The 13895-nt window shown below is 39.3% G+C and overlaps 1 protein-coding gene across 3 annotated transcripts in view; it reads left to right on the top strand.

The window, feature by feature from the left end:
• NR3C2 (nuclear receptor subfamily 3 group C member 2) overlaps positions 1-13895 on the top strand; it is a 363201-nt gene that overhangs the window by 318418 nt on the left and 30888 nt on the right. For all 3 annotated transcript variants that reach the window (XM_055276070.2, XM_055276066.2, XM_055276067.2), the window contains exons 6-7: positions 2915-3045; positions 8953-9110. In XM_055276070.2, coding sequence (XP_055132045.1) covers positions 2915-3045; positions 8953-9110 — 289 coding nt within the window. The remainder of the gene's footprint in view (positions 1-2914; positions 3046-8952; positions 9111-13895) is intronic.

Below are 13895 nucleotides of genomic sequence, written 5' to 3'. Positions count from 1 at the left end.
TACTGCAGGAGACCAGGGCATATCTCAGTCCTTATCTCAACTGCATAAGACATACATTCCCAGAGCGGCCATTTATAGACCTCCCCCCAGGAATGCATTCCTTCCCCAGGGTATTAATATTAATATTCCTTGCTAGGAAAAGAACTTAGCGATATCTTTCCTACTTGCACGTCCGTTTATAGGCTCTCTGCAAGAAGAAAAATATGGCTTTTTGCCCGACACCGCAGGCAGTCAGACCTTATGGTTGTCTTCCCTTGTTCCCTAAAAATTGCTGTTATTCTGTTCTTTTTCAAGGTGCGCTGATTTCATATTGTTCAAACACACGTTTTACAATCAATTTATACAGTTAACACAATTATCACAGTGGTCCTGAGGTGACGTAGATCCTCAGCTTACGAAGATAACAGGATTAAGAGATGAAAGACAGGTTTAAGAAATTATAAAAGTATTGTTTGGGAATGATAAATGTCCATATTAAAATGCAATCTTCACAATTTATGTTCCTCTGCCGCGGCTCCAGCTGGTCCCTCCATTCGGGGTCCCTGACTTCCCACAACAGGGGGCTAAAAAGCTAGATCAATCCAATGAAAGGAAGAGAAGGAGAAAGAAGGGAAAGAGGAAGGAAAGTAAGTTAAAATGGTAGAGAACATCCAAACTTGTCAGTAATCATGATAACTAAAAACAGATTAAACTGAGTTATTAAAATACAGAGACTCTCAGATTTCTTAATCCAGCCTTTTGTGTTTAGAAGATATGTGTGAAATATAATTACGTGGGAAGTTTGAAACAAAGCGATCAAAAGAAAGGTGGACAGCACACCTGGCAAGTTCTAAAGAGAGCAAGAAAAAGAGGCAGAGAGAAAGAAAAACAATGTGAAGATCAGACATTTTTAAGGCAAAAAATTATTAGGAATAAAAATGGTGTTACTCAGTGCGAGAAGGAAAAAATGGGTAAAATTGGTAAAGATGTGAAGAGTCAAATCACCAAAGAAGACACCTAAATGATGAGTAAACATTTGAAAAAAATGCTGAACCTACTGGTAATGATGGAGATGGAAATAAAAGCAACCATGTACTATCCATTCAACCTCCCATCAAATGGAAAAAAAATGAAATTGGATAATGGCAAGCATTGGTGGGGATGTGGAGTAAGGGCACGCTCATGCTGTGCTGGTTGGAATGAAAGCAGATGACATGCGCAAATCTATGACTCAGAAGTTCTGTTTTCATTCTGTATCCTATAGAAATGACAAGGATATTCCTTGGGCATCATTTGTGATAGCAATAAAGAGCAAACAACCCAAGTGTCCATCAGTAATTGAATGGATAAGTAAATTGCTATACATTCAAACAAATGAAGCTCGAAGCGGTTAAAATGAATTAACTTAGTTACCTGTATCAAAATAGATACATCTCAAAGTTACTGTTGAATAAAAATAAGTTGCAGAAGGATGTGCATATCTAATTTCAAATTTACATAAAACAAAGCAGTACTGTATGCCGTTTTTGTAGATACATACATGTGTAGTGAAATAGAAACATCTGAGAGGAAATGATAGTCACCCAGACTGGATGGTTCTCTTCTTGAAAGAAGAAGAGATGGATGGGATCAGGGAAGAAGGCAGAGTAGGCCTTAACTCTGCCATGTTTAATATTTAAAAATCTGATGCACATATGGCAAAAATAGTAGCATTTGTTTACACTGTTAATTCTAGATGGTAGATTTGGAAGCTCCTGCTATTAGCATGTGTGTGTTTAAAATATTTCCTCAATTTAAAATGGCTTCTAGCTTACTGGGGGAGAGGAAAGACATACAGTAATGCAGAGAACATGTGCTGTGTTTCATTATGGGTTCCTTATAATTGGCATTCAGAGTTGAGATGCAAGAGATTTCTGCCAATTGAAGGGAGCCCCAGAATCCATCCTGGAAGAGAGATCCCCACATTGCTTTCCTGCAGAGGCTGCCTGCTTTCAGTCACCCTTTAATGGATCCACTATCCAGACCTCGTAGTCTTTTCTTTGGCCTTTGGCAAGTCCTTTCCCATTTTTCACCAATAGTGTCTCTTTCACTTTTTATGGTCTGATCACCATGAATCAGTAGTTATCCAGGGCCTTACAAAATGTTTATTACTTTGAGGAAAAACATCTAAAAAAATAGTGATGCCTTGCTTACTTCTCAAGCAAAGAGAAAATAATGACTTCTGTTTTTAGATAACATGGATTTTTATGGAAGCATTTGGATAGTGGTGTGAGGGTATTGTTTGGTTGTGTGTGTGGAAGTATTTGTGTATGTTCTGCCAAACTCCCTTGTCATTTTTCTCTTTATCAGAGAGATTCCATTTGGACGTTCTCACCTTTTAAAGTATTTTTTAATTTCCCTTTTAAAACATGTTGCTGTAAATAGTTAATAACATGTTCCATGACCTCTGTAAGGAAGGCCCATGGAGAAATAAGATTGGTCATCCCCGTCCTATGTTTGTAGCATCTAGCCCAGTCCTTTCCTATAAGTGCTGGATATCTGTGGCTGAAAAGGAACAAGAGTCTGTGGGCTTTGCCCCAGATCACAGCAGCTTCTCTGCTTTGTGGATGGTCTCACTATAACACACTAAAATCCTCATCAGTCAGTATTACTCTTGACATAAAATGAAATCATGGCATACTTTGAAAGGGTTGGTTTCAGTGCTTCTGACACATTCTCACAGGGTACAAGTAAACGGCCCAGCAGTATTGGTCTAGAAGCAATTTACCAATCACTATGAAAAGCATCTAACTTGTCTTTAAAATACACATCTGCTCCATGTTGAAGCCAAAAGGAGAATTCTGACTCAGATCTCTTATTAAGCTGCCTCAGGCTGCCAGTCTGGGTTTGATAATGAATCTTGCATTCTCAGACATTTTCTTCTTTTCCTTTGCAGAGAGAAGATGCATCAGTCTGCCATGTATGAACTATGCCAGGGGATGCACCAAATCAGCCTTCAGTTCGTTCGACTGCAGCTCACCTTTGAAGAATACACCATCATGAAAGTTTTGCTGCTACTAAGCACAAGTAAATTGATGCCCATCCTGGCACTGTTTCTATATTACCAGATCATCTTCCCCATAGGGCAGTAGCCTATTTATGGTATTCAGGTAGTTGATACCAAAAACAAAAACAAACCAAACAGAAACATTGAAGAAATGGGAGGAAGGCTTTGACCTTTGACGAACTAAGTTACTTGCAAAGTATGAAGCTTTGGGCATGTGAAAGAGCATATCCCGACATTCCTTCATCCATGCAACCACTCAGTGTTTATAAAGTGTCTGTTATGTGTATGGTAGGATTGGGCAATTCAGGAAACACAAGGGTTAATAAAGCACAGTCTTTATCCTCATGGAGTTTATACTCTAAGAAAAGTTTAAATATTTTTTTTTTTTTTTTGAGATGAAGTCTTGCTCTGTTGCCCAGGCCAGAGTGCAGTGGCATGATCTTGGCTCACTGCAACCTCCACCTCCCAGGTTCAAGCGATTCTCCTGTCTTGGTCTCCCAAGTAGCTGAGATTACAGGCATGCACCACCATGCCCAGCTAATTTTTGTATTTTTAGTAGAGATGGGCTTTCACCATGTTGGCCAGGCTGGTCTCGAACTCCTGACCTCTGGTGATCCACCAGCCTCAGTGTCCCAAAGTGCTGAGATTATAGGCATGAGCCACCGCGCCTGGCCAAAGATATCTTTAATACATATGGAAAGTAATTATTTACTATGATAGAGGTAAGGAATGTAATGGTGGTTCAAACAAGGGAAGAGCACATTCAGTTCTGGGGATCTGGGAGGGACATGTGATGCAGCTGGATCTTGGAGGGTTTTGCAAGGGTCGTAGGTTGGATAGAAGGTGTGAGATGGCATTGCCATGAGCATCAGTACGAATGAGTGTGGACCTGTGGGAAAGTCTATATAGGCAGTAACAACACTTAGCGGAAAGGGGTTGTTTTGCCTTCCAATTCTTTATTTTATTTATATACTCATTTATTTTTTAAAGGTGCATCAAGTTATGTTGGGTGGAGGAGTTGTGGGTAATAAGATTGGGGTGTGGATTAGACCAAAATATTCAATGTCCATTGAAGAAATCTGAACTTCCTTAGGTGGGCAGAAGAGGGCAATGCTGAAGGCTTTTGAGCAGTGGGATGACAGGATCAAAGCTGTATTGTATGGCTTTATAAGGGTCTCTCTGGCGGAATAGATTCAAGAGGAGAGAGACAGGATGGGAGAGAGGCAGAGACAGAGAACTTAGCCCAGCTGGAAGCACAGAGACCTGCTGGGAGCCTGTGGACATAATGGGGGGCATTACCATGACTGGTAGCATGATGGACAGGAGCAAGTGGAGTCCAGAAACATTGTAGAGTTGGCCTTGGCAGCTGCCTAGGAAGGGAAATGAAAGTGCTGTGGGTCAGAGTGACACAAGTTTTGAGCACAGAGAAATGACTAGCCACAGTAGTGATGCCATTAATAGGAATATGTTAACATCAGGACTTGGAGCAGATTGTGTGGAGTGTAAAATGGGTTCTGTTTTGGATAGGTTAATTTTTTGATACCAACTCTGTGTCTTGATAGAAACAGCCAAAAGATGGGGAGAACTGGGGACTGGGACTGTGAAGACAGGTTTGAGCATGGAGATATACATTTGAAATTATCCTTATAGAAAATTGTAGTTTAATTCCAGTGGCGAGTGGGGTTACCGTCGTCCAGAGAGAGCCAGTGGAGCTGTGTTACAGGAAGGTGGCAGAAGCTGCAGGGACAGAGACAGAACTGTCAGAGAAGTGGAGAAACTGGGAGAGTGTATGGTATTGGAAGCCACGACGTGAGAGTTTCCAAAAGGGGTGTGACTAACAGCATGGCCTCCACAGAGAAAGTTGATAACCCTTACAGAAGGCCACTGGAGCTGACCATTAGGCATCAGGCAGGTGCCAGCATGCCAGGGACTTGCAGATTGATGAGAAGCTGTTTTGGGCTGCTGGAACCAAGTATGGGAGGAGAGAAGTTAATGGCATAAAGTGCCAGAGGAGACAAGAGAGGACAGGATTAGCTTTGGCAAGGATGTGCAGCAGTTGTAAGTCTGATGACAGCACAGGCATTTTCCAACAGAGGGGAAAGAATTTGAGGAAGCTCCCATCAGAAGAGGGCGAGACCCAGAAAGATGACAGGAGACAATGTGGAGAGGAAAACGCTGAGCCGTATGCGATGGCCACTGAGGAAACTGAGAAATGTTCCAGATGTTAAAAGCCTGCAAGGATGCCACAGCGGGTGGCATGGACGTCAGAGGAGGAGAGAGTGCCTAGTGACAACCTGGAGTATCCAGTCTGTGCTAGCCCTTGCCATGGGCCCCTGAAACAGAGGTGTGGGAGAAGGGGCAGTGATCAGTAAAGTCATTTGGAGAAAACGACCAAGGCTAGCCAAGGTGCTCAGGATTGAATGCGTATAAAGAGCTGTTGTTTCCAGCAGAGAGGACTGGGTCTGCAGAAAGTAAGCTGGAATCAGGTAGTGATCAAAGCAGGAAGAGGGGACGCAGTGGTGACATGGGTAATCATCCTGCTTCACCTGTGTTTGGCACCTTGCAATTTGCAAAGTGTTTTTCCATATATTGTCTAATTTAATGCTTAAATTTACCCTGGGAGATTGATAGCCCTATTCTAAAGTTGACAACATGGAGGCACGTAAGTGTGATGTGTTGGGTATCCTCTATGAGCTAGGACTAAAACCGATGGCTTGGGACTTTACCTCCAAGTGTCATTCCTGCTCCCCTAAGAGCAGGCACCAAGAGGCTGAAAGGCAGGCGGATGGCAGGTGGCACACAATGGCAGCAGCGAGGGCAGAGTGTCCAAAAGGCAGAATCGCAGACTCCATAGCAGAGGGGGCAAACCGGCAGTCCTGGTAGGGAGGTGGGGCCAGCAATTCACAGCTGTGTTTTATTTGGCCAGCACAGGTTTTTGGGGTTGCTTTTGGCCTTTTGTTTTATTTTCATTGAATTCAATTGCCCGGGGCAGGGCATGTTCTCTCTAGTTTGCCACAGGCCCCACCATTCCTCACTAATTACACCCAGCCCCATCTCCGGCTGCTCTTGTGTTTACAACCCCTCACCTGCAGGGTCGTCCTCCTGCTCCACTCTTCACCAAGGTTTCTGTTGTTGCTGATCTGTTCTTTCTAGAGTATAACTTTGGAACTATAATCTTTAAATTCATTGAAAATGATTTTACTCCCCTTCCAAGCTAGGTTATTAACCATTACTGGTTAGAAAAATATGTTTAAAATTATGACAAATGGATGATAGAATGTAAATGAAACATTTTTTAAAGTGCTTGTGATACTAATTCTTTATGAATGTTGACTGCCCAATCTAAATTGATGTCTTATCCTTTTACATCTTTTTACATATTCACTCAGCCCGTAATAGATTCTGATACCATTTTGAAGCTACTTGAATTAATTTATTAGCCCCCAAGTAGCTCAGTACTTTGAATTCTGATTTTTTTCAATGCAGAAAAAGCAAAATAAAAAGGTAGGAAAACATAGGTAAAGCATTTTATGAACCATAAAAACTGCAGGCTTTAGTAAGCTTGTTTTGCTAATCTATGTAGAACACATGAAAATTTTTCATCTCAGGAATGTCAGATGCACACCTGATATCCAGTGTATCAAAGTTTTTTGGGACTGACATCAGGCTTTCATGTTCTTGAGGAAAGCAGACAGACTTCTACCCCAGTTGTTTCTTTGCTCTTCTCCAGATTTTGGATGATTTCCAGCAGCTCTGCTGCATTTAATAAGTAAATTCAGAAACTCTGGGCAGAACTCCAAAATTTGAGGTTTTGCTTAAGTTCTCTTTATTTGTGGGTTTGTTTCAACTTCTAAAAAATCTGGCTGGGAAACTGGTACGATATATTTCAGTTACAGCAATAATATATAAGTAATACTGTTTGACAAGTTGTTATAATTTTTAGAATTTTTGATCTACAACTATCAGAAATATAAATTTGGTTAATCTTAGATGTACCAAGTGGTATTGAAATATAATAGTGAAACTTATTTATTCTACCACTAGTTAACTTTTCATGTATAGGGTGATGTCCATATAAGTATCTATTGAAAAACTAAACATTTACTTTGTACAGTTTTATAACTTAAATGCTAATCTGTGGGTGGGAAGTGTAAGATATTTGCAAACTTTTCCTATCTTTTAGAAAGTTTTAAGTTAACATTAAAATTTTGGTAGAAATTGGATTTATGGTTTTACTATTAACTTCCTGGTTATTATCGTTATTTATGTTTTTTTACTTTTAAAATAAAGTTTTAAGGAGAAAAAATACTATTTGTTATATAATGGATAGCATTTAACATTTAATGTGAATGTCAAATATTTTAAACCACAACTAATATTGTGGCAGCCTCAGGAATTTGTGCAGTTGCTATTAGGGATTTATTTTTCCCCTCACAAAAATAGACTTAAATAAATGACAAATCAAAAGTCTCAACAATTAAACTCAAGAAGATTATTAACATAATAGTAGAAGTTAATTTGCAAGATAATACATATCTTTTTATAGGATAACAGGGTTTATTTGGAAACAGCAGTATGCCTGGCTTCCAGGGTTGCACACAATACTCAGAACCATCTCCAAGTGCTGATGACCAAAGTAAATAATTATTTATTCCAGTTATGGGAAATTAGCAAATAAATAGGTAATTAAGAAGTGAAAGTAAGAGCAGTTTCAAAATCAGAATGTTAATATCCCAAGGTGAATTTTCATTAGGTCTTTATCTCCTAAAAATAAAATTCTAGTTGATTTTCTTATTCAGTGTTAAGGCATAAACATAACTATTGGCTATAGTGGAACAAAAATGCTTAAACTCTGTCTTAAACCTGGACTTCATTTCTTAATAAAGTACTTTCACAAATGTCCTGGGACCTGCTTCTCAGCGGGTCACAGAAGCACTTGATAAGCTTACAAGTCCTGAATTTCAAAGTATTCTTTTTAAGTGAATTTTTTAAAAACACACAAAAGCTAGCCACTACATAAAAGGAAAGAAGAAAATATTATCCTTAGTTTTCTACCTTATCAAAGATACAGATGAACATGGTTCATTCTCTTTGAAAGTTTTAGATTTTGCCTTGCGTGCAGAGGCACTGTTGGTGTTCCCCCCTCACACACATAAAACAGTGTACATGAATCCTAACTTGCCAATACCTCAGAGACAGGAAAATATATTTTGATGTACAGACGCTTTATGAGGTTGTGCTGGGAGGTCATGTGCCTTGGTGGTCATGCGATCTTGGGGCAAAGTGGATAGAAAGTGCTTCTTTGTAAGCAGCGTCCTCCCCTTCGTAGATGGCCAGTTCCCCCGAATGTCTTTAATATTTGAACTTGAGAATGAGGATGTTGATTTCTAATTCTAGCCCCAACCTAGACTGTCTATGGCTCTTCAGTTATCCTGGAAAATCAAAATATATTTTCCTGTCTTGAAGTATTGGCAAGTTAGGATTCATAAACACTTGGATGACCAGCCACAAGGCAATGTGGCATTGTGGTTAAGAGGCAGGCTTTGGAAACAGACAGACCTAAGTTGATACCACCCCTTCTCTGCCTTTTTTTATTGTGTCCATGGGCAAGTGATTCAGCCTCCAGTGTTCAGTCTCCTCATCTGTAAAATGAGAATGCTATAACAGTTACATCACAATATTGGTGTCAGGGTTAAGTGAACTAGTCTGTGCAAAGTGTATGATAAGACACATCTGATAAATAGTTGTTGTTCTTTGTGTATGTATGCGTACGAGTATTTGCCAGTAGACAACTGCCATATATAGTCATAAATGCAATTAATTGAGATTTAGTATCTAACCTCAAAAGCAGTATATGACCTTATCTGCTAAGATGCTAAAGTTGTTTTCCATCCTGGAAATTTACATGTCTGCTTTCCTTAACACAGTTCCAAAGGATGGCCTCAAAAGCCAGGCTGCATTTGAAGAAATGAGGACAAATTACATCAAAGAACTGAGGAAGATGGTAACTAAGTGTCCCAACAATTCTGGGCAGAGCTGGCAGAGGTTCTACCAACTGACCAAGCTGCTGGACTCCATGCATGACGTGAGTAGAGCCCCTCCTTGGTTCCTAAGTGAAGGATCAGCAACCACATACACACTGCTCACCAAAGGAAACAGAGACTGAGAGTTTTCAGGGTGTCATGCTAGACCTCTGTTGACTCCATTAAGGATATCACCACGTCCAAGGGGCTGAAGAAGAGACCCAGAGCCAGGGAATGAGACATAGGGTTTATTGGGTACTTACATACAGGATGGGCCAAGAGTAGTGCCAGAAAACCACTCCCATTTATAAAAAGCATTCAGGTTATATAGCATTTTCGCCTAGCAACCTCCATTTAAGCCATGACAAAGGGCCTCGATCCCCTGGATGACCTGCGTTCCAAAGAGTGGGCCAGGGATTCAGATGTCCTCTATAGATTAGGAGTCAATCTCCAGGTTGGCCACGCCGAGATTCCTTAGCTTAGAACTCTGAACACATATTCTTCTTAAACCATAGGGTTATTCTCAGGGTATGCTTGAGTTATTGTTGTCAGGTGCATCTGCCATACACAGGGCTTTGGGAAGAATCAGGGTAAATCATCTGATGGAAAGCAGCAAGAATTAAAAACTAATTAAGGAATTTTTTTTTCAAATAACCTTTGGAACAAACCTCATTTACAGCAAAGAGTATGCCCTGGACCAGGGAAGGCCCTCAGATTTGCTACAGGTGTCAGATTGAGTTTCACATTTTTGCTCACAATTTAGGAAATGTTTGGTTAATAAAAATGTTTGCTTTAACATTGCATAAATAGTGTCCATCTTCTACAACTGTTAATCTAATAACCCAATCTTTCAAAAACATTATTAGTGGTTCAGGGCCAGCTTGGATCATCTCAGTCTTTGCCAACTTTTGAATCTTATATTCATTATTCTTCATAGGAGTCATCTTTCTTGTGTCAATACAGAAAGGAGATTCTAAGCTTGTTTCTAATTTAATCAATTATAGATATAGCTGAGGTGGTTTTCGCAGTTTCTACAAAATATTGATTTGGATAACTTGCTTTGTATGTCATTTAAAATATGCTTCTTGTTTCATTTTGCAAGCAGCTTCTCCAATTCTGGCTCAAAGAATGTTGTACACAGTCATGCTAATTTAGTTCTTCATATTTGTGAAGTTTCCATACTTTCTTTTGGAGAATTTATTGCCCAAGTTCATCCTGTAAGATCTGAGTAGTAAACTCCTTTAAAAATATTTTTCTATTAAGGAAAATGTTGACAGACTTGATGACCAATATTATAATGGTGTTATTATGGAAATAATGGTCCATCTTTTAGAAATTCCATTATGACAGCAGAATGTTATCTGTGGTAACTAATGGCATAAGGTTGATTGATAAAAGAATGTCACTTTCCAGTGTTTTACACTGAGACCCTGTGCATATCATTTACCTCTGCTTTATCTGAACTTTTCATATGACAAAAGTCAAATTCCCACAAGGCGAACTCAGTGATAAATAGTTTTGCTAATTGTCAGTGGCTTAAAGAATGTGACTTAGTGGAAAATCTTAGAAATAAGAGATGATGGCAAGGAAGGCTTTGGGGAACACAGCAAATTATGCTCTTCATGACTCACACAAAAAGAAATGCAGGGAACTGGAGTAAAGTCTTCCCACTCGTTTTATGTTGAAACCACAGATCATCTACATGAGAACACATAGCAGATTTACTTTCGTCTGTTAATTTCATTGAAAGGCCCTCTGAGTAGAGAATAGAATGGGGGTTTTGTGGTTCTTTCTTAAATTCTCTTATTTGTACATTTAGGCACAAGTGCAATATCAAAATTCATGTGATCATAGATGAAACATTCTGAAACAATTTCTATGTAATGAGGCTGACAACAGAAGTTAAACTTGGTTTTTCAAAAGCCCTTTGGAATTGACTTTCCTTAAGCAGCATAGCACAATGGAAACACTAAGGCCTCATCTAGTGGTCCATGGGTCAAAACCTCCTTTGCTAGCTTTTTTTTTTTTTTTTTTTTCCACCAGCACAGTGCTTGGCAGAGATAGGAACTCAATGAGTAGTTTTTTGAATGGCTGTATCATAAATTCTGATTTTAGGCAGTTTCCCAAAGGAAATTAGTGTCTTTGGGGTTAATTGAGGTATAACTGATATAGAATAAACTGAACAAATTTAAAGTCCACAATTTTATAAGTTTTGACTTCTATACACACCTGTGAAATTATCACCACAATCAAGATAGCAAATATATCTATCAGCCCAAAAGTTTTCTCCAGCCTTCCTTTAATCTTTCCACCTACCCTCCTTCTCCTCAATTACTTTCTATATTGCTTCTGTTAATCGAGATTAGTTTGCATTTTCTAGTGTTACATATAAATGTAACAATGCAGTATGTAGTCTTTTTTGGTCTGGCTTCCTTCACTTAGCATAGTAACGTTGAGATTCACTCATTCCATTTCATATATAAATAATTTGTCGTGTTTTTCTTATTGCAAAGTAGTTTCCCATTGTATTGATTTTCCCCCAATTAATTTGTGCAGTCACCTATTGATGGTTGTTTGGGTTGTTACCAGCTTGGAGGCTATTACAAATAAAGCCATGCTGAACCTTTACGTACAAGTCTTTGTACGGACATATACTTTCTCCTTTCTTGGATGAATGCCTTGTAGTGGAATACCTGGGTAATATGGCAGGTATATTTTCATATTTTAAGAAACTGCCAAACGGTTTTCCAAAATGGTTGAACAATTTACTATTCCCACAAGAAGCATATGAGGTTCAGATTGCTCCACACCCTTGCCGACTCTTGATGTGGTTAGTTGGTTTACTTTCAGCCATTCTAATAGCTGCATAGTGGTATGTTCCTGTGGTTTTCACTTGCGAAAAGATTGATGATGGTGAACATCTTTTCATGTGCTCGTTTATCTTTATGTCTTCTGTGGTGAGGTGTCTGTTCAACTCTTTGGCTCATTTTTCATAATTGGATAATTTGTTTTCTGATTGCTGAGTTTTGAGAGTTCTTTATATTTTCTGGATACAAATCCAGGTATATGACTGTAAGTATTTTCTCCCAGCGTGGTTGATCTTTTCATTCTCTTAGCAATGTCTTTTGAAGAGCAGGAGTTTGTAATTTTAACGAAGTCCAGTTGATGATTGTTTTCTCTATGGGTCATGCTTTCAGGGCTGTATCTGAGAAGCCCTAGTGTAAGCCAGTGTCACGGAGCTTTTCTCTGCGTTTCCTTCTAGCACAGCTATCCTTCACTGATAGCCTGTGTCTTGAAAATCATTTTTTCATGGTCTTCATTTTGAGTACTTTTGGTTTTTTCAAATGGAAGGTTAGTTTCAATTCATCTCACTCCACCTCGACTGGAAGAAGAATACCACTTTTTTAGAATCATTAGAATCGTTTTAATTCTAAAGCTTTATTTTGAAATATCAAAAATGTTTGATCTTAAAGGTGGCCTGACAGAAGCATCTTGAATACTCTATTTATATTCCTATTCCAAATAGAACATTGAAAAATGCATTGTAGGTCTAGAGGGACCTTTCTAACATTCACACTTACTCAGACTTGAGACTGCCTACAGCTTTTTCATTAGAGTAAATTAGTGAATCAACAGTTGTGGAATTTTCTTCAAGGGAACAAAGAACTACACAATGCGCTGGCTCTATACTCAGAGCCTAGTTCTGATCGCCTTGTGGAAAAAAGAGCATTTGTTTCTAAGGGTCACACACATAAGAACCTTTGACTGTAGATCAAAGTTCTGCTTAAAACCGTGTGTGTAGTATGCCAGCTCTTGGGACACATCCACACCGCTCTCAGGACACATGTGGATTTCTTCCACATGGTACACATATGTGCTGGAAGAATGGTCCCAAGGTGGGTGAAAGGAACGTTCTCTGAAAGAACAGGTTGATAGTTGAGTGTTTGAATCGGTTAACAACTTTAATGAATCATAAGCCCTCTGAATGTCAATCTTTCCCCAAAAAAAAAAAATTCAAACAAAGCGGCTGTGGTAAGGATACTAGGAGTAGATGTACTTTTGCATTGTAAAGGTTTAGGTGTCATATGTAAAGCATATAGAATCCTTACTCTACTAGAAAGAATTGACAATAATAATTTTTTAGCTCTTACTAAGAATAGCAGTTTTCTATGAGTGAAAGAAGCTTATTTCTAATGAATTTATTGCTAATTTCTATTCATTCTTAGAGAGATCAAGGACTTTATGTTATGGTCATTGCGTAGAAGAGTAAGTAACAAAGATGATATTAATAGTACCTCTTGAGGAAAAAATTGCCCTTTCCCTATTAAACATATGTTGCAATTTTATGTCAGTATACACACTTAGTAAAAATGTGCCTCCTGCCTAGCAGTATAGACAGTGCTGCAGAGGATACACAATAAATATAATACCAACCTGACCCCTGATAAATACTGTGCACAGTGTGCCAGCCCTCGGGACACATGCACACAACTCTCGGGACATACATGGATTTCTTCCACATGGTGCGCATACGTGTTGGTAGAATGGTAAACTTAGAGTTTACAGAGGCGACTGGAGCATAATGCAAGGTAGAAAGTAATCAGGTGTTCAAACCAGTTCCCTGGATGGTGGGACCCTTCAGAGCATGTATGTTTATGTATTCATCTGTTGGTGAGCCCTTGCCACATTCCCAGGACCAGTGGGCCAATGCAAACAGAAACTTCTGTCCTTAGTAATCGATAGAGGACGATGTTCATCTCATTCAACAAATACTTGAGTGTCTAAAAGTGCCAGGCAGTGTCATAGGAGGGAGACACCCCCAGACAGGGCAGCCAGACAGCACCTGG

The sequence above is a fragment of the Symphalangus syndactylus genome, chromosome 4 (assembly GCF_028878055.3).
Source record: "Symphalangus syndactylus isolate Jambi chromosome 4, NHGRI_mSymSyn1-v2.1_pri, whole genome shotgun sequence".
Lineage (NCBI taxonomy): Eukaryota > Metazoa > Chordata > Mammalia > Primates > Hylobatidae > Symphalangus > Symphalangus syndactylus.
The sequence above is the reverse complement of the archived record's forward strand: the minus strand, read 5'-3'. Positions and strand labels throughout refer to the sequence as shown.